This window comes from Papio anubis, chromosome 19, assembly GCF_008728515.1.
Source record: "Papio anubis isolate 15944 chromosome 19, Panubis1.0, whole genome shotgun sequence".
NCBI classification, from domain to species: Eukaryota; Metazoa; Chordata; class Mammalia; order Primates; family Cercopithecidae; genus Papio; species Papio anubis.
In genome coordinates, this window is record NC_044994.1 from 66,472,730 (window position 1) to 66,498,035 (window position 25,306).

General features: G+C 37.0%; 1 protein-coding gene across 3 annotated transcripts in view; it reads left to right on the top strand.

Annotated features, from left to right (window-relative positions):
• The first annotated feature begins 443 nt into the window (after positions 1 to 443).
• Positions 444 to 25,306, top strand: part of C19H18orf63 (chromosome 19 C18orf63 homolog) — a 39,708-nt gene continuing 14,845 nt past the window's right edge. For all 3 annotated transcript variants that reach the window (XM_017951847.3, XM_021930220.2, XM_017951849.3), the window contains exons 1-7: positions 444 to 603; positions 3,138 to 3,216; positions 5,209 to 5,265; positions 10,458 to 10,569; positions 11,503 to 11,544; positions 13,391 to 13,467; positions 21,878 to 21,987. In XM_017951847.3, the coding sequence (XP_017807336.1) occupies positions 470 to 603; positions 3,138 to 3,216; positions 5,209 to 5,265; positions 10,458 to 10,569; positions 11,503 to 11,544; positions 13,391 to 13,467; positions 21,878 to 21,987 (611 nt within the window). In that variant the 5' untranslated portion in view covers positions 444 to 469. The remainder of the gene's footprint in view (positions 604 to 3,137; positions 3,217 to 5,208; positions 5,266 to 10,457; positions 10,570 to 11,502; positions 11,545 to 13,390; positions 13,468 to 21,877; positions 21,988 to 25,306) is intronic.

Consider the following 25,306-nt stretch of genomic DNA (forward strand, 5'->3'; position numbering starts at 1 on the left):
CGTGTACAATGACAACATATTCCTCAACCTTGAAGTGCTTTACAGAAAAATCTGAAACAACAAAATACTTTGCTATACATTTTGACTTTTAAAAAATAATTATCGTTATAGAAAAGGGAGTGATTAAAATATTCTAAAATTTATTGCACTGATGATTGTACAACTCTGAATACAGTAAAAAACTGAATTGTATGCATTAAATGGGTGAATTTTATGTTATGTGAACTATATCTTAGTAAAACTTGTACCAAAAATCATAGAAAATCATTAGAAGACCTTAAAGGTAAATGGCAGTGATACTTAACTGCTGAAAGTTTGCAAACTAACTTGTTTGTATGATCCTATTCTAAAACAATATAAAATATTGTGTGCTGACTTGGTATTGGAACTCTATTGGTAAGATAATTTACTACCTTTTTTTGCTATTTATTTTTAAAGGCCTGATTGCTGAGACGCTCAGTCAGAAAGTATGAATGATTCTAGGCAGCAGTCTCTGTTCTTCATCACACTTCCAGATTTAAACAAACTCTGTGCTGTCAGAATAATACTGAGTAATAAGGTGGCAGATACTGAGATAAGGACTATACAAATGAAGATGTGCAGGTAAAAAATACATCTTAAAACTAAGACTTTTAAACTTTAAGACCTATAAAAGCTGTTTTAGAGGAATTTTCTATAAAGCAAAATACTCATTCACTCAATTTGTGTTTATAATTTTAAAATAAAGGAAGTCTTTTGTTCTGACCAGGTATATTGGTTTACATTTAAGCAGGGACTTAAAATACTTGCAATATAATTATGTCACTGTTGAGTTTTTATATTTGTGACATCTTATGTGCTTTTTAAAAGTTTAAAATCTCCACAGACATTCATGAATTAAATTCAGGCTCCCAGAAATGTAGAGGTCCTAATTAATCAATATTTATGGAATACCTACTGTTTTCCAGTAGGTATTTCTAGTAGGCGGGGCCCTTAGAGATCCTATAAACATCTTAGATTAGTAGTTTCTTAATTCTCAAGTCAGTATGAGACACTGAGAAGTATTTCTCTAGGATCTGTGTCAAAATATCTGATCCCACATAGTCATTGAAAAACAGCTTAAGAGGGCCAGGCATGGTGGCTCACGCCTGTAATCCCAGCATTTTGGGAGGCTGAGGTGGGCAGATCACGAGGTCAGGAGTTCGAGACTAGCCTGGCCAACATGGTGAAACCCCATCTCTACTAAAAATAAAAAAAAATTAGCTGGGCGTGGTGGCAGGCACCTGTAATCCCAGCTACTTAGGAGGCTGAGGCAGTTGAATCGCTTGAACCCGGGAAGCAGAGGTTGCCGTGAGCCAAGACCGTGCCACTGCACTTTAGCCTGAGCAACAGAGCGAGACACCATCTCAAAAAAAAAAAAAAAAAAGTAGAAGAAAAGAAAAGAAAAACAGCTTAGAGGAAACCTAAAGTATAATTCCATGATTACTGAGGACCCTCCTTTAAATTGTTTGAGGCACTCAAAGGAAGAGTCATAGAATACATGAGAAGATTCTGTATTTAAATGAATTGCTTAGAGAAGAACAAACAACTAGAAGATACCCAGAGGCAAGAAATAAGGAAGCCACTTTTGGGGTGTCCTTCATTTTCCTCTTATTTACAAAGTTTTTCTTCTCTCTTTTGCATATTTTCCCACCCAAAGGCATTAGGGAGCCTGTACCCTTCCTGCTAAAGTATAATTTGATACCTGTTAAGGACTTAATCTGCGACTCCTTTTGGAAATACTAAAATAGGTAGAAAACCTAAAGTGAGGTTTTTCTTCTGTTTGCCCTCAAATTGAAGGTAGCCATGCCCACAGAGTGGGGTTATCTTAACTCACCCTGGTTTAACAGAGAGTCTTGAATAGAGATTGCAGAGCTCTCTCTATTAGCATTTGGCTGTGTCAGATAATGGCAGACCTTGCCAAGGCAAGTACCTGATACACCTGGGTTCCAACAAATATGAAGCCACCAGAAACAGATTGTTGGTTTTCTATGTTGCCTATGTTGGTTTTCAAGGTAACCCTATATACATCCTAATGGTTATTTTAATTTGTTTCTTTGATGATTACTAATGTTGAAGGTTTTCAGATTTCCAGTTGTATTCTTTTTGTATTTTTCCTATCTTGAACCTTGAAATGAAATTATTAATGGTAATTTGATTCTGATGATGTTTGTTTTAAGTTCATTTGGCTGTTGAAACCACTACCTAGTTCTTTCTGGTTTGGGAAGAATTTCCTTTCTGAAGGAAAAGGATTTAGTCAGTAGCTCTAAATGTTTAAGTGGTTGGTAACTTCACTGACAGGTGAATCCTTAGACTCTTGCCTCTGGTGCCCCCTGCCCACCACCTTTTTTTTTTTTAAAGGAAAAATGGAAGAAATAGGAGTTAAAAGAGACAGATTCTTCACTGTGTGTAGATTTCTTCAAGTATTTAGGACAAAACTTGAGTTCTAAAAGATGAATTTAGGTTCACAGATGAAAGAGGTTAGGAAATTCAGATGCAGGGACAAGTTCTCATGTTAGTATTAGTATCTAAAACTTCCTAATTCTCTTAATTCAAATATTGCCTGAGTACCTACACCTACACTGTTCAAGGTGCTATGCTAAGTGTGAGGAGAGAAAGTCTCTAACACAATTGTTGGCTAGGAGAAACTTAACATTTTAGCTAAGCAAATGTTTAAAATGTTCCAATAAGGTAAGAACAGACAGTGAGTGTATTACTCTGTTTTCACACTGCTGTAAAGAATTACCTAAGACTGGATAATTTATGAAGAAAAGAGGTTTAATTGACTCACAGTTCCACAAGCTTAACAGGAAGCATGATTGGAGGCCTCAGGAAACTTACAATCATGTCAGAATGGTGAAGGGGAAGCAAGCACCTTCTTCTAATGGCAACAAGAGAGAGTGGTGCGGGGAGGAAGTGCTCCACACTTTTAAACAAGATCTAATGAGAACTATCACAAGAACAGCAGTGGGGAAATCCACCCCCACGATCCAATCACTTCCCACTAGGTCCCTCTGCCAACACTGGGGATTATAATTCAACGTGAGATTTGGGTGGGGACACAGAACCAAATCATATCAGTGAGCAAGTCCACTTTGTAATATATTTCATCTCCACAGGCAATTGCTGTTTTTGCATCAAGATATTCTTGCATCGCCTGTGTCTGGAATATTAAACCAAATTTGGGTGGTGATGGCGGTTAGTATTTTAATATTTTTGAAATGTTATTACTAGTTGAGAACAATATTGATAAATAATAATTTATGTATTCTAGCTAAAGTTAAGATGTTTATGAGGATTAATTGATTAATCACAATGTGTTATAGGTTAATTGGATTATTAACAAACTAATATTGAAATGCCTGATGTGTAAAATCCATTTTTGTGGTTCTAATTTAACATTTATTTTTCTCATTATAAATGCTAAGATAAAGACTATTAATGAATAAAACATGCTACAGTATAATTTTTAAGATAGCACGGGCTTGATACATTTTATCATATTTTATTCAAAGTTTAGTTCTTTTATTTTTCTCCTAGGTCTTGGTTATATGTCCATCTCGTATTTTCCCTCCCTTCCTCCCTTCCTCCCTTCCTCCCTCCCTCCTTTCCTTCCTTTTTTTGAGACAGGGTATGGCTCTCTTGACCAGGCTGGAGTGCAGTGGCTCCATCTCAACTCACTGCTACTTCCACCTCCCAGACTCAAGCAATCCTCCTCCATCAGCCTCTTGAGTAGCTGGGACTACAGGTGCATGCCAACATGCACAGCTAATTTTTTGTCTTTTGTGTAGAGAGAGGGTTTCCCCATGTTTCCCAGGCTGGTCTCGAACTCCTGAGCTTAAGCAATCCTCCTACCTCGACCTCTCAAAGTGCTTAGATTACAGGCTTGAGCCACCGTGCCCAGCCATATTTTCTTATTCTTAATAAAGTTTTTTTAAAAGGCAAGCTGTTGGTGAACAAGTAAATTAATATCTTATTCGTATCTTTTTCTACCTAAACATCTTTATGGAACAAGGACATTATTTTACAGTACTAGTAAATTCAAGTATGTGAATTTAAGCAAGGGTGATAAGAGGAAAGTAGCTATCTGTTTTTTAAAAAATGTATTGCTTTCTTACAAAGGTATTCCGTGAAAAAAAAAAAAAAAAAGTTGATGTTTAAAAGTAGAAAATGGGATTGCATACATACTATTTTGAAACTTGCCATTCATTTCCCCTTTAACAGCCTTTCCTGGATATCTTTCCATGTCAGTACGCGTATCTTCCTCATTTTTAAGGCTGTGAAATACTTCATTGTATGGATGTATAGTAATTTACTTAATACTTTCCAGTGCACATCTGAGTCTGTGCTGTTACAGTGTTTCAGAAAGCATCATTGAAATTGTATCACTTTTGTCTGATAGTTTGTCGGTTACATTTTTAGAGATAGATTGTAATGCACTTTAAACTACAATATAGATACTGCTAAATTGCTGTCTGAAAAGCTTTTTGCTGGATTGTATGTTAACAAATAGTCTGGAAGAAAACCTGTTTTTCCATACCCTCACGAACACTGTAGATATTCACGCCTTTAAATAGTTGTCAGTCTGTTGGGTTACAAATAATATTTTCCTTTAATTTATATTCCTTTTATTAATGAGTTGGAGCACTTAGGCCTTTGAACATGATCTTCCATTTATGACTATTTTCCTTATTCATGCCTAAGAATTATATATTAAGAAACGTGTTAAATATTTATTATACAAAATTTATTGGCCATTTCCTTTATATGGATACTGGGGTCATGTCACTCCTAGAAAGGCTTTCCTCACTTTGAAAATGTGCCCACATAGCCGGGCGAGGTGGCGGGCGCCTGTAGTCCCAGCTACTCGGGAGGCTGAGGCAGGAGAATGGCGTGAACCCAGGAGGCGGAGCTTGCAGTGAGCTGAGATCCGGCCACTGCACTCCAGCCTGGGCGACAGAGCAAGACTCTGTCTCAAAAAAAAAAAAAAAAGAAAGAAAGAAAATGTGCCCACAGATTCCAATTCAGGGAGAGAATGATCATCACTTCTTCTCCAAGGCACAAATGCTAATTGGATGATGGCCTGATTCTTTGCCCTCTACAGAATAATGCTTAAAATCTTTCTTTATTGCATTATTTAATTATATATTTATGTTAAGTCCTTTTTATAAATGTGGATTTTTGTTACAGATACCATTTTATAAAGCAAGAAAACTTAATGCCTATGTTGAAAAATATGGAGCTAAGGTAAGTGTTAAAAAATGATATTAATACCATATGTTGTTTATAGTGATTATATGTTTCACTCCTTTTGTCAACAAACAAAAACTGGAGTATCTTTCTCACAGATTATTGTTATACATATGAAAGAACCCAACACATTTTTCCTGACAGTTATTATGTGCACATTTAGTGTAGAAAGAGGAGAAGAGGCTTTTTTGTTGGATGCTTTATTTCAGGCATTTAATGTGGCATAATCTTTTTTGCCATATACATCTTCAAATAAGTGAATCTCATCATTTTCACAGATAAATCCAGAGAGATGAGATTATTGCCCATATTATATAGCTAATATGTAGAGAAATAAAACATTATGGATTGTATTCTACATGGTGATGAGCTTCTGGATCTTCACAAAGAGAAAGATGATACAGTGGTTAGTATTCATTTACTGAGACCCCTCTGTGTCTCAGTAAATTGAGTCATGGAGCCTTGACTAGAGCTCTCTTCATGCCTCTGCATGTAACTCTGAGACACTGTCATTGGTTATCCCAGAAGCCCATTCAGCTGTTACTGCTGGCCTCTGTTCCTAAGTCTAGTAGAGTTTGGGATAATGAGGTTTCTAGTCATCTTTAAAATGAGATGTTGCCTTTAGGTCCTAGGCAAGTAAAATTTCAGTAACACTTTCCAGTTCCCTGAGAAATCTTTGAATGACCTGAAAGTTGGTTCTGGCCATCAGTTACAATCTGTGGGCAAACAGTATTATTCAAGAGCAATGAGGAAAGAATATGTTTACATCTCTTTCCTGAGACAAGTCTTTGGTCATCTAAGGATTCTGGTTTTCTTGAAAGGCCATTTACAAACTAGCTATGAGAACCAGATTTACAGTATGTCATTCACCTAGAACTAGGACTTGGGTCTTTAAGCAATCTCTACCAAATTCTATTATTTATTAAGGCCTAAGAATAGGTAACATTTTAGTATAGCAGATCCTTGAATAAAATAATTTTGTTCAACATTGTTTCAATATAACGTTAATAAGAAAGGAAAATAATTCAGTTCCCAGTCAAGGCCACTGTCTGTGTGGTTTGCACCTTCTTCCCTTGTCTGAGTGGGTTTTCTTTTTATACTCCGGGTTCCTCCCACATCCCAGATATGCACACATTAAGGGAATTGGCATGTATAAAGTGTCCCAGGCTGAGTAAGGGTGGGTATGTGTGTGTTTGCCCTGCAATGGAATGGAGTCCTGTCCAGGGCACCTTGCACCTGGAGCTACCAGGATAGGCTCTGGCCACCCACCACCCTGAACTAGAATAAGCTAGTTGGAAAATGAATGAATAAATTGATACATGAATACAAATTATTATAAAATAAATGTTCATAAAGTATACAATAATCATACAGATGCACTACAGTAAATGATGTGGTACGAAAGCACTCAGGGAGCCTGTCATATTTGTGATTGTTTTGAACTGTGTGGTAGTAGGAGGTGCTCCTTAAAATTTTCACTTTGCAAACATTTATTCTTTGATTTTACCCACCACCACTACTACCACTGTCATTCACTGATTCACCAAAAATTGGGTGAATAATTCTTACTTGTTTTTATTAATCTTTCTTAAATGTATGTATAGCTTACATTTATTTCAATGTTAATATTACAAGTGTTTTTGGTCTTTATTTAAAAGCTTAGTGATTTTTTGTGACCAGAACTATGCCATAGGAACTTTTAATTGTATCAGTTAGCCTATAGTTTTAGCAATAGCCAAAACCAATATAACAAAATTGGTTTTGTTATATGTCGTTTAGCTTAAAGTCATGGTTTGTAAGAACTTATCAATGACATTAAATGAGGACTTACTGTATTGATTTAATAAAACATTATTTATACTAAGCATCATCATTTTTCGTGTACTTTATAAGAAAGAATGAAAAATTAAGAAAATATCACCCATAGTCCTTATACAATAATAAAAATGCTTTGTACTTTATTTTTCTTCCACCTTGTTAATTCACACCTATGACTTTATCAGTACAAGGTGTCACATCTCCAAAATGTTTAACATTTTTCTGTTTACACTCTTATCCTTTTTCCATTTATCTCAGTTTTCATTCCTATAAACTAAATTTTTGTTACCTTCACTAGACTTTCCAACCCTGAATTCTTTATTATTCACAAGCTTTCTTCCAGTATCACTTGTTTTTCTACCCTCATTGAGCTGTTATGGTTATGCTCAGTTTTTCTTTATATGAATACTTTTCACATAATCATAATCAGCAGATACTTATTGAACATCTGTAACATGTCAAGCACTGTACTTGATACTGGGGATAAAGCTGTGAACCAGATAAAGTCTCTGCCCTTGGTAATCTTATAGGTCTTATTTTTCTAATTTCTTAATGTGGAAGCTAAGGTCATTGATTTGAGAATTTCTTTGTTTTGTAATATAGAGACATTTCTTCTAAACACGTTCGTGCTATACATTTCTTCCTAAACACGTTTTATTTTGATTTTCTTCAGTTAAAAAATACGTTATAATTCCTGTTTGATTTCTTTTTTGATCTATGGGTTATTTGGAAATGTGTTATATAGGTTCCAAATATTTGAGGATTTTCCAGGGATCTTTTTGCTATTGATTTCCAGTGTAGTTGTTGTTAGAGAATACGTTCTTTATAACTTGAATCTTTTTAAATTAATTGAGGTTATTTTATGCCCCAGAATATAGTCTATCTTAGTAAATGTTCCTTGTCCATTTGAGAAGAATGAGTATCCTATAAATGTGTTATCAAGTATTCTATAAATGTTTATTGGGTCACATTGGTTGATAGTGTTTTTAAGTCTGCTATATTCTCACTTATGTTCTGTTCACTTGTATCAGTTATTAAGAGAGTAGTATTGAAGTCTTTACCTGTAATTATGAATTCATCTGTTTCTCCTTGAAGTTCTGTTTGTAGCCCTTAGACAATTGCTGCAAACTCTCCAAAACGAGGCTGCCCTTGGTTATTTTGGAGGAGTTTCTTAGAGAGATAACAATCCATTGTTCATGCACATCCTGAAAGCAGTTTTCCCTGCGATGGGAGTCACTCACATAGAAAAGGTGGTAGAGAATTTGTCCCTGACTTTAGCTGAAGTGATGACTCACACCATCTTTGCACTGCAAGGCATCCAGGTCACCAACCAGGATGGTTATGAATGACAGAATTGCCCCATACTTCCTCCTTGCGTGCCAAGGCTGAGTCTGTGCTGATAGATTTTGCTGTATCTGGATTAATTCCTTGGGCCATAGAGAAAGTCAATACAGAAATTAAGAGAGAAATCCACCTAGCTCTCTAAGGAAGACCCTGGTGGTTTATGGGGTTTATTCAACTGTTTGGGTCTGGGCCCCTGGGGCCATGTTTGAGGTCAGCATTATGGAGTCCTAATGATAGTAGCCTTAATTAAATTCTGTATGAGACAAACTGAAGAAATTTGGTTCCATCCTCTGCCAACAGATTATTCAGTTATGTCCTGGAAACATTCATCAGAAATCAAAATGGTACAAAACTTAGAGAGGATAATATCGGGAGACAATTTTCCTCGACTTTCTCATGCTTCTGCATGTCCTTTTTCACAGGGGCAAAGCCAGCAATTTTTTCTGGACTGTATTTTCAAGGATGTTTATATATCAAACAGCCTTGGCTCTTTCTCCAGCCTTGGGTAGCTTCCTCACATGTCTGTGCTAATCCATACTCAGCTGACTCTCTGTTGACCTCCAGAGTTTGATTTCTGTGCAGCTCTTTCCTCTCCCATACTTTGCACTGAAACCTCTAGCTTCCTAGACTTTCAGCTCTGTCTCCTTAATTCAGCGAGACTACTGGCCTCTTCCTAGGTTCCCCTGCTCTGTACTGCAGCCTAGAAACCCTCTATCATCAAGAAGCTGGGGAAATCCTAGGGCTTATCTTGTTCATTTCCCATCTTTTGGGGATCACTGTTCTTTGTTGCCTGATGTCTGATATCTTGTGAACTGTTATTTCATATAGCTTGCCTGGTGTTTTAGGCATTTCAAGTGGGAGGATAAATCTGGTTCCTATTACCTATTGGTCTTAATTATAAGTGAAAAATCTTAATTTTTAAAATTAATGTTGTATTATACAAGTAGAGATACTCTCTTGGTTGCATGTGTGCCCATGCAAGTATGTATTGTTTTCTACAGTTGTGGCAGGCAAGGTCTCACTAACTCAGGCCTCCATTACAACTGTTCCAGCACTGACTGAGTAGCAAGGTTAAACATTAAAAGCTAATTGAGCCTATGCCCTTATACAAAGGCTGAAATGTAACAAAGCACCCACCAAGAGTTTTGCCTAGGCTTTTCCTGGGCCTTGAAGCATGACAAGATAACGAAGGAATTCTTAACAGGACCCTGTTAGGATTAAACAAGTTTTATTGTGAGGCTAGAGAAACTCCCTAGGCCTCCACAAACAAGTTTATTGGGGTCTAAAGGAACTCCCCAAACCTTTATTTAGCAGGAGACAAGGTAAGGGTAATCACCCCAGTACCTAGACCCATTTAGATTAAGTAAACTTACTGAGGCTCCAGAAGAAGGTCTTCAGGACTCAGACCTTAGTTATAGATTAAAAGAAGTTAATCACTTATGTCTTTAGATAATTGCACACTTATACATAGACATACAGCTTAGAAGGTATATAAGCTCTGGAAAACTTTGTAATTTTGAGGTGGTCTGGCAATAATTTCCAGGCCTTCTCCCTGTAACCAGTTGCAGAAAATAAAAACTCTCTTCCTCCCCAGTTCGTTTGCATCTCGTTATTGGGCCACAGGAAATAGCAGCTCGACCCTCAGTTTGGTCCAGGAACAGAGTGAACAATAATGAGAACTATTACAAGTTTGTCCTCATTTGGATTTCTCTTTGTGGAGCAGAATACAAAGTAAAGATCAAGGTTTTTAGCATAGAATTCTCAAGATTTAGACTAATTGGCCAGGGTAAGCAGGTAGTATTTGGCCATGATAGCATGACAATAGTAGCGGTTTTGAAGTGAATATATTTGAATACTTCTTTAACTTTAGAACCAGACAAGATTAGCTCTAGCAATGGCTATAATTTTTACCTAGAATACCCCAGTTTGTTGGGTGGTGATCTAAATGGGCAGTCGTTTCCTATTAGTATATACATACACAGCAATTGCTCTAAATTTGTCCATATTTTGCCATTTAATATATTTAGATGGAGGCTCCACAAAGAGTAATTCCTGTAATTCTTCAGAACTGCCTTTCATATTCATTCACGGCTAGACTTGCTCCAGCCTGGAATAGAACTGGCCATCTCTTGATACAAGGTAACTTTATCTTTTTAGTCTTTAGGGCTTTCTGAACTAGATTATTTCTGTTATGTGTGTATTAGTCTGTTCTCATGCTGCTAATAAAGACATACTGGTGACTGGATAATTTATAAGGGAAAGGTTTAGTGGATTCACAGTTCTACATGGCTGGAGAGGCCTCACACAATCATGGTGGAAGACAAAGGAAAAGCAAAGGGATGTATTACTTGGCAGCAAGCAAGAGAGCGTGCTCATGGGAAATCCCCTTTATAAAACCATCAGCTCTCATGAGACTTATTCGCTATCACGAAAACAGCACAGGAAAGCCCCACCCCCATGATTCAGTCGTCTCCCACCATATCCTTCCCACAACATGTGGGAATTATGGAAACTACAATTTGAGATTCAGGTGGGGATGCAGCCAAACCATATCAATGTGCATCTGTTCTTAATTTTAAGATATATAATTTTTAGCAAATAATTCTTAAAACTGACCCAACTAGGCAATCTCAAGCAAGCCCACAACAACATAAATATCATTTCTTTACTTTGGGATTATATACAGAGGCCTGATGTTTCTTTAAAAAAATTACTATATAATACTTGATACTTAGGAATAAATGTAAGTTACAAAGCAGTATGATAAAATGAACACAATACTGTTAAAACTGGGAAGCTATCCCGAATTTTTCTTGAAGTCTGACTGTTTTCTAAATATTTCATAGCAGGAAATAGATATTTGGGGGAAAAATTGGTATTTCCATCCTTTTAATTGAAGAGATACCTTTTGAATGATTATGTTTTTTCAGCTGTCATCAGATATTACTTTATATAACAACTGAATTTTAAAGTATTTTCTTTAGCTTTGTTAATTTCACATCAAGCATAGTTATAAATATCAAACATGATTATGAGTTGTAATAATATGGCATATTCTGTGAATTTTTTAAGGAAGAGATTTTCTTTCTCAGATGGGAAAACAAAGTGCTGTTGGTAAGTATAAATGCATAAGTCAATAGATGATATAATTCACAGTTGCTAAAGAAAACAGTATCATATGCTGGGCACGGTGGCTCATGCCTGTAATTCCAACACTTTGGGAGGCCAAGGTAGGTAGATTGTTTGAGCCCACAAGTTCAAGACCAGCCTGGGCAACATGGTGAGACCCTAACTCTACAAAATTATTAGCCAGGCACCACGCCTGTAGCCCCAGCTACTTGGGAGGCTGAAGTGGAGGGCCAGTTGAGCACAGAAGGTTGAGGCTGCAGTGAGCCATGATTGTACCACTGCACTGTAGCCTGGGTGACAGAGCAAGACCCTATTTCCAAAAAAAAAAAAAAAAAAAAAAAAAAAACTTATAACATAGATCATTGGGTTGTATAATTATTGATTAATCAGGTTGTATAAGACCTTAATTAGATATTATTGTAATCAGAATTTCACCTGGGAAATCACTTCTTGTTCAAAATGTACATTCTAGACTGTATGAGAAAAATTCATCTTAATTGGAAAAAGCTATATTTTTAATTTCTCTACTTAAAGAAAATCATGACTGTGAAGGAGTTTAATTCTGTAGGCATTTATAATGTGTAGTTTCCAGAATCATATCATCAAAAATTCTTTAGTACTGATGTAAGTCAAAGCTTTATTTCTTATAAGAATAGGATTCTTTTTCTCCTTAAAGAATTGTAAAAAGAGACACAGATGATCTAAAGTATACAGTTTACTAGATGGCCTAATCCAGTTCTTTCATTGATTTGCATGGTTGTGTTTCAGATAGACACTTTAAACAGTAGTCCAGAGATAGCAGATAGATGAGAATCTTGAGTCACCACCGTAGACATTATTAATCAATCATGGTAGCTTTTCACATCATTTGGGCATAGCCTTAAAATCCTGACCTGTAATCTACAGCTATTAGATCTGGTTTGACTTTCCAGCTAAAGCCTGTTTGCTCTCCTTGAACTAGTTTTATGTTTAATTTGTGTAGTGTCAGTCAGTGTGCCCGACTTCTGGGTTAATAGGTTCATTACCTACATCTAGTTTCATCTCCAAACACTGTCATGACACTACAGCTGTAGGGATTAAAAATAACAGTTTAGGAGAGGAAAATTCCTTACTCCTGTGTTAGGATTTTTTTTCTTTTACTTTTATTGAAATGTAATACACTATGACAAATTTTAAGTGTCTATCTCATTGAATTTTAACAAACTAAACATTCTTGTAACCAGTTCTCAGATCAAGAAACAACATTAAGAGCACCTCAGAATCCCCCTCATGCTTTTTTCATGTACTAACCCTTCCCAAAGTCCCCACTATCCTTACATTTCAGAAGTAGTTTTCTTTATGAAAAAGAAAGGTAAAGACTTCAAGACTCTAGGACTTCAAGGCTCTAGGAGATCTGGAATATATCTGCCAGTATATTTGAGGATATTTGTTAGTAAAAGACTACTCAAGTCAGAAACATGGTGTGATACTTCTTTAGATTACAGAATAGCACAATCTCCATATATATATAATATATATCAGATTTGTGTAAGGTATTTGTTGGATTTTTCTCTTAACTGTGGGGTGTTTCATTTTTCTTATTGTAACCTTGCCTGTGACCTGCACCCCACACACATATTCATGCTATTTCATACCTTTGTCCTCTTTTAGATGTCTCATCTGTAAACTGTCAAATATTAAGCGGTTATTATTTGAATTTTTACCATGTGTGGAAAAAAAATCTGTTCTTGTTTTTGACTTGAATAAGTTAGTTTCCTTTGTTACTAAAATACTTCATTTAATAGTAGAGTAATAATTCCAAATAGTTCACAGTTAAATATTTTATTTTCAGTATTAAACATCAATGTAACAGAAACTCAAGTTTGTCTAAGTATAGAAGCTTGCACAATCAGACTGCCACCACCTGAGGTACCACATATTGTGATTTCTATACTTTATTATATTTACTATATACTTTTTATGTTTATTATTGTTACTAACATGTAATTAGGTTTTAATTTTTAACATGAAGGGTGGTAGAAAGCTTTTTATTATCAAAATCTGTATTATTAAATGCTTGATATATTTATATTGTTCTAAATCTGCTTCCCCAAAGAAAATATTATTCTGTTCATTTAACACAGGTCTTCACATTATTCCTTTGTTCAAAAACTTTGTTAAGATGCTATCCGAGACTCTCCACAAGCTATCCTGTCTTATCACCCACTTCTTGCCTCTTCCTTCGCTTCCAAATGTAAAAAGCACAATTGCAGCTCGTATTAAATTTAATATTAATTCCCCTGCCCTTGATATTCTGGTAGCATTTTTTTGCATCTATTTTTTACACATAACACATTCTGTCTTCTTAGTAGAAGGATATGTCTTTTATTTTGTGGATTTCCACAGCACCTAGTATAGAATCATCTTATACACTAGTGTCACTCAATGTTATTGTGTTTCCTCTAGGCGAGTAGTTCTCAATGGAAGTGGTTGAGGGCAGGGAAATGAATGATTGGCTTCTTATGAGACATTTGGCAATGTCTAGAGACAATTTTGGTTATCACAATGGAGGTAGGATGGTGTTGCTACTGACGTCTAGTGGGTAGAGGCCAGAAAAGGGATGCTAATGAATATCCTCCCCTGCACAGGACAGTCATCTTATCCCCACCCACAGAATTATCCAGCCCAAAGTGTCAATAGTGTGGAGGTTGAGAAACCCCAGGCATAGGACAAATGATGCTTCCTTTGCTTAGAATAGCCCTCTGATTGGCTATACATGTCCTTCTCATCATTTAAGGGCCAACTCAAATGCTACTCCTCCATTCATTTATTTCCATTTAATTATTTGATTACCTCTTATGTGGATAAGTAACAAAGGACAATGGATAAGTCCAAGATGAATAGGATCCACTTTTCTGCCTTGGAGAATCATGTAAGCCAGTAGGGAAGATGACCTGCATATAAATAACTGGAATGGGTAACATGGCATGTATATCTTGGACTGACGAGGAACCTTCCCAAGGTTCCAAACCCTGTGTGATCTCCCACCCTCATTTAAACCCTCATACTTTCCTGTACCATACTTTGTTTTCTGTCACTTAGAATACCTGAAATTGTGTAATTTGTAAAGAAAATGAATTTATTTATTAAAGTTATAGAGGCCATGTCCGGTGAGGACCTTCTTGCTGTTGGGGACTCTCTGCTGAGTCCTGAGGTGGCGCAAGGCATCACGTAGCAAGAGGGCTGGGTATGGAAACTGAAGTCTCTCTTCCTTTTATAAAGTCGTGAGTCCTACTCCCGTGATAAACCATTAATTCATTAACCTTCTAATCCACTAATCCATGAATGGATTAATCCATTCATGAGGGCAAAGCCCTCATCACCCAATCACCTGTTAAAGACTCCACATTGGCGGGGCACAGTGGCTCATGCCTGTAATCCCAGCACTTTTGGAGGCCGAGGTGAGCGGATCATGAGGTTAGGAGTATAAGACTAGCCTGGCCAACATGGTGTAACCCTGTCTCTACTAAAAATACAAAAATTAGCTGGGCATGGTGGTGCATTCCTGTAATCCCAGCTACTCAGGAGGCTGGGGCAGGAGAGTTGCTTGAACCGGGACCCAGGAGGCAGAGGTAGCAGTGAGCTGAGCTCGCACCATTGCACTCCAGCCTGGGCTAGAGAAGAGCAAGACTCCGTCTTAGAGAAAAAAAAAAAAAGGCTCCATGTCTCAATACTGCCACATTGGGGATTAAATTCCAAAATGAGTTTTGGAAGGGACACAGAGTCAAATTGTAGTTTATACTCACATACTTATTTCTATTTTTATACCTCTGATTTTCTTATAAGAAGCATCATGAAGACTAATATTGTGGCTTACTCACCTTTGAATTTTCTACAGATGATACTTTTGTATTCTCCACCTCAGTTTGAACCAATTTAGAGATTGACAGAGGAGTAAAACATAAATAGAGATCAGAATGTCACCTTTATTACTAGGGTGAGATTATAATTTATCCTCAAAATAGGATGCTTCTGAGAGTGAAAGGGGCACTAATCTGATGAGATACTAGCCCAACATGCACGAACTGGGATATATAGTCATGCTGTTCATTACTGGAAAGGGAAAACAGCTCTTGGAGGACATGGCTTATCTGAACCTTAGAATTAGGCAGACGTAATACCCATCCACTAATTGCAGTAGTGGAAAAATGACAGGCCTCCCTTGGGAGACCAGGCACTGGTTCTGATATGACAGAGAATGCAGAACACGACTCTCTGCCAGCAGGCCAGCTCCCAAGAGGAAGGGGAAGAGGCGAGCCAGCATGCCTGGTTATTCATCCCAATTTTACCATCTGTATTAGTCCATTCTCACGCTGCTCTGAAGAAATACCTGAGACTAGATAATTTATAAAGGAAAGAAGTTTAATTGACTCACAGTTCCTCATGGCTGGGAAAGCCTCAGGAAACTTACAGTCATGGTGGAAGGGGAAGCAAGCATGTCCTCCTTCACAAGGTGGCAGGAAAGAAAAGTGCAGAGCAAAGGGGGAAAAGCCCTCTATAAAACTATCAGATCTCGCGAGAACTCACTATCACTAGAACTGCATGAGGGTAACTGCCCCCATGAGTAAATTACCTCCCATTGGGTCCCTCCCACAACATGTGGGGATTATGGAAACTATGGTTTAAGATATCACCATACATATGCCCTAGGGAGGAATGAATGACAGAGCAGAATGATTCCAGGAATATGTGTTAGTAGAGCTTTCTGGGCAGGGAAGGAAACACCAAAAATGGGGCAAACACATGCCTCTCCTCTATTCAACATTATACACTCAACACGTACTTGTTAAATTAAATCGATTCTCTAAATTATGATTATTCATCAGCTTCTCTGAATCTCACTTTTACTTAAGCTTTTGATATGGCATCTTATACATTCTGACTGCTACAAAAATTAGTTTCATATATACCTATGTTCCCACTAAATTGTAATGTTTTTGAGATTCTAGGTCCTGTGTTACTCATTTTTATTCCTCATGGAGCCTAAAAGATAATTGCATTTAATTTTCCTTTTATTAAAATCTGGCATTGGTTATGTTAACGAAAACGTGACTGAGGCAGATCTCAACTGACTCAGGTTTGTTTTGCCAAGGTTGATGACATGCCCAGGGAAAAGAAATACAAGTTACAATAGGATCCGTGCCCCATGCTTTTTCCAAAGAGGGTTTTGAGGACTTCAGTGTTTAAAGGGAAAAGAACACGCAGAAGGGGAAAGAGGAAGGGGAAAAAAGAGGAGGAGGGTAGACAATGAGGCAAATGGTTACATTCTTGTGAGGCTTTGATTACAGCTGAGTGAATCTACATTAAACACATGAAAAGGGGTAGAGGAAAAGTCAATTGTGCATTTCTCTCACTCAGTAAATCTACATTTACAGTCATAATCTGAAACTAAGCTGTCTGGGAACAAAGGGAAGGCAGGGGTTTTTTGTTTGTTTTTTGTTTTTGTGTGATTCAGTTACCAAGCTTAATGTTCCCTTTGGTATAGCGAGTTTGGGGTTCTGGGATTCTGGTTTTTTCTTTCATAGTTATTTGGTCAGGTTGGGGGGAGGGGAGAAATAAGGGTGAAGAGGTGAGAAGGAGGATGTTTCTTGTTTCTCTTCCCTCCAGTTTATTTTGTTTGCTTTCATTCCCCTCATCAAAAATCTGCCATGGCCTCCATTGACTATAAGATGAAATCTCAGCCGTTTACTATGATATGCAAGGTCTTCAGCAAACTGATCCAAACCAACCCTACTTATAGCCTCATCTCCCATTACTGCTCTCCAAGTAGCCAAACTATGAATTGTTTCTCAAAGATAGTATGGTCTTTCATCCTTCCATGTCTTTGATCACACAGTTGTCTAAGCCTATAATTCCCTTCCTTCTGCTCATCTTTCAAGGCTTATCTCAGACATCACCACTTTGAAGAATTCCCCATCTCCTAAGTCATCTCTCTTGGTGCTCCCTGTCTTGTTTATCACGTATTATCTATGCAAATATCTCATTAAACTGAGAAGTCCTAGAGGGAAGGGTCTGTGTCTTATTAATCTTTCTATCATAGGAGCCTACTCTAGTGCCTGTCACTCACTTTAGAAAGATTTATGGAGCACTTTGGGAGGCTGAGACGGGTGAATCACAAGGTCAGGAGATTGAGACCAACCTGGCGAACATGGTGAAACCCTGTCTCTACCAAAAAAATACAAAAAAAAATAAATTAGCTGGGCAAGGTGGCAGGCGCCTGTAGTCCCAGCTACTCGGGAGGCTGAGGCAGGAGAATGGCGTAAACCTGGGAGGTGGAGCTTGCAGTGAGCTGAGATCCAGCCACTGCACTCTAGCCTGGATGACAGAGCGAGACTCCTTCTCAAAAAAAAAAAAAAAAGAAGAAAGATTTACGGAATGAATGGAGCGTTGAGCGTTGACTAGAGTGAAAGACTAATTTATTTATTGAACTAGGTGACTTTTGTTTCTAAATTCTTTTTTAATTCCTCTGAGCTAGAGATTGGAGTCATTTTCTAAATCCTGACCTTTGACCCTATTTAGACCAATTTTAAAGCAGTTTATTATAATTCATTATGAAAAATGGGATTTCAGCCCTTATCTTTACAATTTAAATAGAGATCAAAAAATTTAAGAGGTAATTGAAACAGTAATTTACTCATTTCTCAAATTTTGGACTGTGCTAAACTTTAAAATAATACTTTCCTGGAAGTAATTGAATGTTTCTAAAGGAATTTATATGCAGAAGTTGGAATTTTACTGTTTGGTGTGTTGAGATTATAATTGAATCCATAGTTACATGAGGGATCTATTTCAGAAAAGCATTATGTAATATTAAACTCTTTGCCTTGAAATTTAATTATATGGAATATTTGGGAAATGAGTGCCTTGAAACAAATTTCTATTTATTTCATAGATGGATATTTACTGGGTACTATTATGTGTATATGCCAAGTGCTGATAGAAAACACCTTTTCCTCCTAGAATGTTTTATCTAGGTCAGAAGAAAGAAGAGCACACACACATAAAACTTACCAGACGAAGGGAACATTTACTGAGTACTGGTTAATATTCACATACCCAGAAAATTCAGTGTAGGCCTAGAATCACATTAAAATTCTCAGATCTGCACTTATTAGCAGTGCCTCTTTGGTACGTTAGTTAATCTCGCAGAATTCCATTTTTCTTATAAATTGGAGATAATGATATCCCTTCTAGGGTTGTAAGGAGGTTATGGGGTAAAGTACATTAAGGGCCTAGCATAGTACCTGGCAGTAAAGGTTTAAAAATGATAGCTATTGTTATTATTTTATAAGTAAGTAAATTAAGACACAAAGCAGTTAAATAAGTTGCTCTGGGTCATAAAGGTAGTAAGGATTGGAGTTTGTCCTTCAACTCTGTTCTTTCTATAATACCATGCTTCCTTCACCTATCCTTAGGTTTTTTGGTTCAAATTTGTATGTCCCATAGAGCCTTACAGAAATAGATACCTAATATATGTTAAATAAAAATACAATTAAAAAACAATGTTTGGTAATGGAGTATCAAAATTAGTGTTATAGGAGCTGTGTTACTTCAGGAATTAAGAGAAAAAGAAAATGTCTGAGGGAATCATATATGAAATCTTTGAAACACTTGTACTATTTTTCACCCTTTTCTTCTTGAAATAATCTCCTCTCTTGATTTCTCTGAAACTGATTTTTCTAGAATCTCCTGGAATTCATTTATCTTCATTTATCATTTTAAATGTTGCTGTTTCTTAGGGTTCCATTTTCAGCCCTCTTTTCCTTAGCAGGCTCACCCATTTCAGTGGCTTCAGCCTATACACCATACCTCCCAAATATTCTTGTATAGTTGTAACTTTTCTGTCCTCTCTTGGATACTTTCAAATGAATGTACAAATCGCAGTCAGACTCAATTATTTCTAAAACTGATTTTATTTATTTGTCACCTTCCCCAATCCCAAATCTGTTCCTCCTGTGTAATTATTCTTTTCATTAGTGGCATCAGCAGTCAATAATTTACCTACCTAAAGAGTTCAGAGTCATGCTTGGCTTTTCCTCTTTCTCACTTTCTCTTTCCAGTGAGTCTTTAATAGCCTACCCTGGTCTCTGAAATGGACTCTTCTCTGCCTCCATTTCTGTTGCTCTAATTCAGACTCCCCTTTTTTACTTGAATTGTTAAACCAGTCTCCATATAGTCCTTGTCTCCAGCCTTTCTCCTCCAAGTTTATCATCTAATTTTTCCTTAAAATGTGAACAGAGTTCACTTTCTAAAACAAAGGTCCCCAGCCTAAATATCTTTAGTATTTCAACTTTACCTAGAGAAACTTAAGTCTAAATTCTTTAGATTGGCATTATAAGGAGAAAATAATATTTATTGAATACCTGCTTTTCAATATGGTTTTGATCATGTAAGAGCACTTTATAAATATTTGCTAAATAAGGAAATACAAAGGGTTAGCATTTGCAGTCTCTTGGAGTATATGGTGAACAGTTGGGTGGTTTGCCAGTCTTTAATCTGTGTTGAGAAAGACTAGTGTAAACAATAAGTACTGGTACTTATTGAGGTCCCTGCGGCAATTGACTTGAGTCTCTGAATATTGTAGAAAGTACCCAGAGGATATATACTCAAGCTATATAAGTACGTGTGTGAGAGAACCCATAAACTTTAAACATTTGAACCTGATACCTACCTTCTTTGAATTCAATTTTAAGTTCTGTTTTCTCTCAGTTTATTCCTCCCTCTATAACCAGTCTTTTCTAACATTCATAACTATGCCTGTTCTAACATGTTTTTATCACACATTTCAGGCAACTGATCTCTTAAGCATAGTACATCACAGTGCAAGATTTATCTCTTGTGCACAGGAAAATATGTGTCCTTATTCATTCTGTGTGGCCTTGCTCTTTTACCTCACAATGTAACTAACATATTCTATCTTCCTCTTCCTGCATTCATGTTTTCCTGCTCTTCCCTGCTCCTCCATTTCCATTAGTTTTACTGAATGCCACAGGAACTCAGAGAAGGATCAGTCACTGGATATGGGGAAGATGGGTCTAGATCCAGGCATCAGGACCTTATTGGTAGGAGTCAGAGAAATCAGAGTGGGGACAATACTTTAAGCAACTGTATTGTTAAGATGCTAATGAGTTGTCCAGGCAATAAAAAGTTGTCTAGTTTAGTTGGACTTCCTTGAAAAGTAGTAGGCGGGGAGGTTAGAACATTGTTTCTCAAAAGATGTTAGGTGGTTGGTTAAAAATGGGGTAAGGGTTGGCTGGGTGCGGTGGCTCATGCCTGTAATCCCAGCACTTTGGGAGGCCAAGGTGGGCGGATCACAAGGTCAGGAGATGGAGACCATCCTGGCTAACACAGTGAAACCCCGTCTCTACTAAAAATACAAAGAAAAATTAGCTGGGCGTGGTCGTGGGCGCCTGTAGTCCCAGCTACACGGGAGGCTGAGGCAGTAGAATGGCGTGAACCCGGGAGGTGGAGCTTGCAGTGAGCCGAGATGGCACCACTGCACTCCAGCCTGGGTGACAAAGCGAGACTCCGTCTCAAAAAAAAAAAAAAAAAAAGAAGAAAAAAATGGGGAATGGGGTAAGGGTTTATGAATCATTCTCTCTAATCTTAATACAGTGTCCTTTCACCCATTAATACTTTGTTTTTTCACCCTCCTTGAGGTCTCTCTATATCTTTGGCTAACTGGAACAGTGCCTCTCAGGGAGATTTTCCAGGGTAAGAGAGCTGTAATTGGCAAACTCTTGTAGGTTAAACACAAGCCAAAATGCCCTATACGGAGGACACTGGAAGAACAGGGAAGAAAGTATTCTAGGAGGCTGTTAGGGGTATAAAAGGAGATTGGAGCATTGGCTCTGTCTTTTCTCCTCCAAAAGACCGGATAGAAGTATAATTCCCTTACTCATCCTCCATTTAAAAAAACAATTGAGGTTAAAAGCTATTATTTTAAAATATGAACACCTTCCTTTGGAAGAGATTCAACTCCCTGCAAATTAACATAATTTTTTTAAAATCTGAAAACCAGCTAAAATAACTGCAAAATAAGAGTTTGGGCTTGGATGGTAAGAGGGAAAGCATGAAATGCTTTTTATATTGTATAAAGGAGAAGCAGGGTGAGCTGCAACTTTGATTACTTATGTAAAGTGATTATGCATGATTCAATGTAACTTAAGTCTTTAAAACCACTTTATAACCTACTATGTGCATGTAACAAATATGTTTCTTTTAAAATGTTTCCTTTTTTGCCAAATCGAGGACTTACAAATCTTATTTCCATTCAAAGCTAAAAGAGTTTGAGATTTCCCCGAGTCTTATAAAGGATTTTCATACTAACAAGCATGCTGTCATTGAGAGACATTCCATTTTAAGCAATTGGTGCTACGTTTTGCCAAGGTGAGATTTCAATTTGTAGTATCTAGAGTGGGTTCAAAATATGGTGGTTGCCCTTATTTTGCTTTCTTAACATTGACATGTACAAAAGTATAAACCATTTTGGTGAATTTTAAAATACTGAATTATGACTTCACAAAGGTATTGTCATATTTACAAAAGCCATGAATTTTCTTTATCAAATTACTAATTTTATTATATATTCAAATTTTATTAGATCTAGTTTCAAAAAAGGTAATATTTCTGAATTTCTCATTATAAAATGAAAACTATCAAAATAATATTAAGAAAACCTCATAAACTTGTATCTAATCATTAATGATTCATTATAATTTGATATGAACTGAGTTTTAAGTTTGTACTATTTTCAGGAAAAAATATTTTGTTACTAGTATAAGCAGGACTATTGGGATAAAATTTTAAATCGCTTAGGAAAAAGAACTTTAGTGGCATACACATAATAATTCAATCATTGAAGCTGGGAGGAGGTAGGTAGAAAACATAGGTTTAACTCTAATTCATTTACCACCTAACAGACTTTTCCCTAAAGTCTAACAATTACCAGTAATATCTTTGGGTTGAAAAATTTATTAGTCATTATTTTGTGTTTACAGTTGGCACATTGTTTACAACAATCTAATTTAGTTTTTTCTAGTAATTCTAGTTGTTAAAATACAATACAAATAAAGGCCATATATGACAAACCCATAGCTAACGTCATACTCAACAGTGGAATATTAAAAGCTTTTTTCTCTAAAATCAGGAACAAGACAAGGATGCCCACTCTCTCCACTTCTGTTCAACATAGTACTAGAAGTCCTAGCTAGAGCAGTTAGACAAGAGAAAGAAATAAAAGGCATCCAACTTGTAAAGGGAGAAGTTAAATTGTTGCTGTATGCAGGTGACATGATCTTACATATAGAAAATCCTAAAGACTCCACCGAAAAACTGTTAGAACTAATAAACAAATTCAGTAAAGTTGTAGGATACAAAATCACACAAAAAAGTAGCATTTCTACATACTAACAACAAACTATCTGTAAAAGAAATCAATGAAAATAATTTTGTCCATAATAGCTACCAAAAACATACCTAGCAATAAATTTAACCAAGGAGGTGAAAGACCTGTACACTGAAAACTACATATCTGTTGAAAAGCACAGATGACAAAAGCAAAAATAGACAAATGTGTTTACATCACTGAAAAGCTTCTATCTGGCAAAGGAAAACGTCAACAGAGTGAAGAGACAACTTACAAAATGAGAGAAAATATCTGTAAACCGTACATCTGATAAAGAGCTACTATCCAAACTACTTAAGGAACTCAAATAACTCAATAGCAAGAAAGCAAATAACCTGATTTTAAAATGGGCAAAGCCCTCAAATAACATTTCTCAAAAGAAGATATTTAAATGACCAACAGGTGTATGAAAAAATGCTCAACACCGGCTGGGCGGGGTGGCTCATACCTGTAATCCCAGCACTTTGGGAGGCCTATGCAGGCGGATCACGAGGTCAGGAGATTGAGACCATCCTGGCTAACACAGTGAAACCCCGTCTGTACTAAAAATACATTAAAAAAAAAAAAAATTAGCCAGGCACGGTGGCGGGCGCCTGTAGTCCCAGCTACACGGGAGGCTGAGGCAGGAGAATGGTGTGAACCCGGGAAGCGGAGCTTGCAGTGAGTGGAGATCGCGCCACTGCACTCCAGCCTGGGCGACAGAGCAAGACTCTGTCTCAAAAAAAAAAAAAAAAAAAAATTTAGCCTGGCGTGGTGGCAGGCGCTTGTAGTCCCAGCTACTTGGGAGGCTGAGGTAGGAGAATGGCGTGAACCTGAGAGGCGGAGCTTGCAGTGAGCTGAGATCACTCCACTGCACTCCAGACTGGGTGACAGAGCAAGACTCCGTCTCAAAAAAAAAAAAAAAAAAAAATACTCAACACCATTAATCATCAGGGGAAATGCAAATTAAAGTCACAATGAGAGATCACCTCATACCTGATGAATGGTTATTATCAAAATGACAAAATACAACAAATACTGGCAAGGATGTGGGGAAAAGGGAACACTTGCACACTGTTGATGAGAATGTAAATTAGTTCAGCCATCATGGAAAACAGTATGGAGGTTCCTCAAGATATTAGAAATAGAAATATCTTATGATCTAGCAATCCCACTACTGGTGACACAAAGGAAGTTAAATCAGTATATTGAAGAGATATCTGCACCGCCACGTTCATTTCAGTATTATTCATAACAGCCGAGATATGGAATCAACCTAAGTGCCCAGCAACAGATGAATGGATAAAGAAATATGTGGTATATACACAAATAGAATAATAGTCACCCTTAAAAGAGAAGGAAATCCTGTCATTTGCAACTTGGATGAATCTAAGGGATATTATGTTAAATGAAATAAGCCAGGCACAGAAAGACAAATACCTTACGATCTCACTTCCTTGTGGACTCTAAAACAATTGAACTCTCAGAAGCAGAGAGCAGAATAGTGCTTACCAGGGGCTGGGTAGGTGGGAGTGAAGGCATGGATTGGGGAGATGTTGGTGAAAGGATACAAAATTTCAGTTATATAGGAAAGATAACTTCAAAAGATCTATTGTACAGCATGGTGACTATAGTTAATAAAAAAGTATTAGGTTGGTGCAAAAGTAATTGCAGTTTTTGCTATTGAAAGTAATGGCAAAAATCGCAATTACTTTTTTTACATACATATTAAAAATCACTAAGAAGGGGTGAGGTGGCTCACACCTGTAATTGCAGCACTTTGGGAGGCCAAGGCAGGCAGATCATCTGAGGCCAGAATTGAGACCAGCCTGGTCAATATGGCAAAACCCTGTCTCTACTAAAAATACAAAAATTAGCTGAGCGTAGTGGTGCACGCCTGTAATCCCAGCTAGTGGCTAAGGCAGGAGAATCGCTTGAACAATGGCTTGAACCCGGGAAGCAGAGGTTGCAGTGAGCTGAGATTGCACCACTGCCCTCCAGCCTGGGTGACAGAGTGAGACACTGTCTCAAAAAATAAATAATAGAGCAAAGAGTACATTTTAAGTGGTCTACCACACACACACACACACAAAGTATATGAGTAAATGCATGTTAATTAGCTTGACTTAGCAATCCACAATGTATACATATTTTGAAATATGTCATACATGATAAATATATACTATTTTTGTTTGTCAATTAAAGCAAAATAAAAAGATTTAGTACAATGTGTTTGAAATTTGAGATGTTTAGTTTACTATATATAGCTAGTGAGATGGTTGTTAAATCTTTTTTGAACACTTTCTAAATCATGTAGTTGAC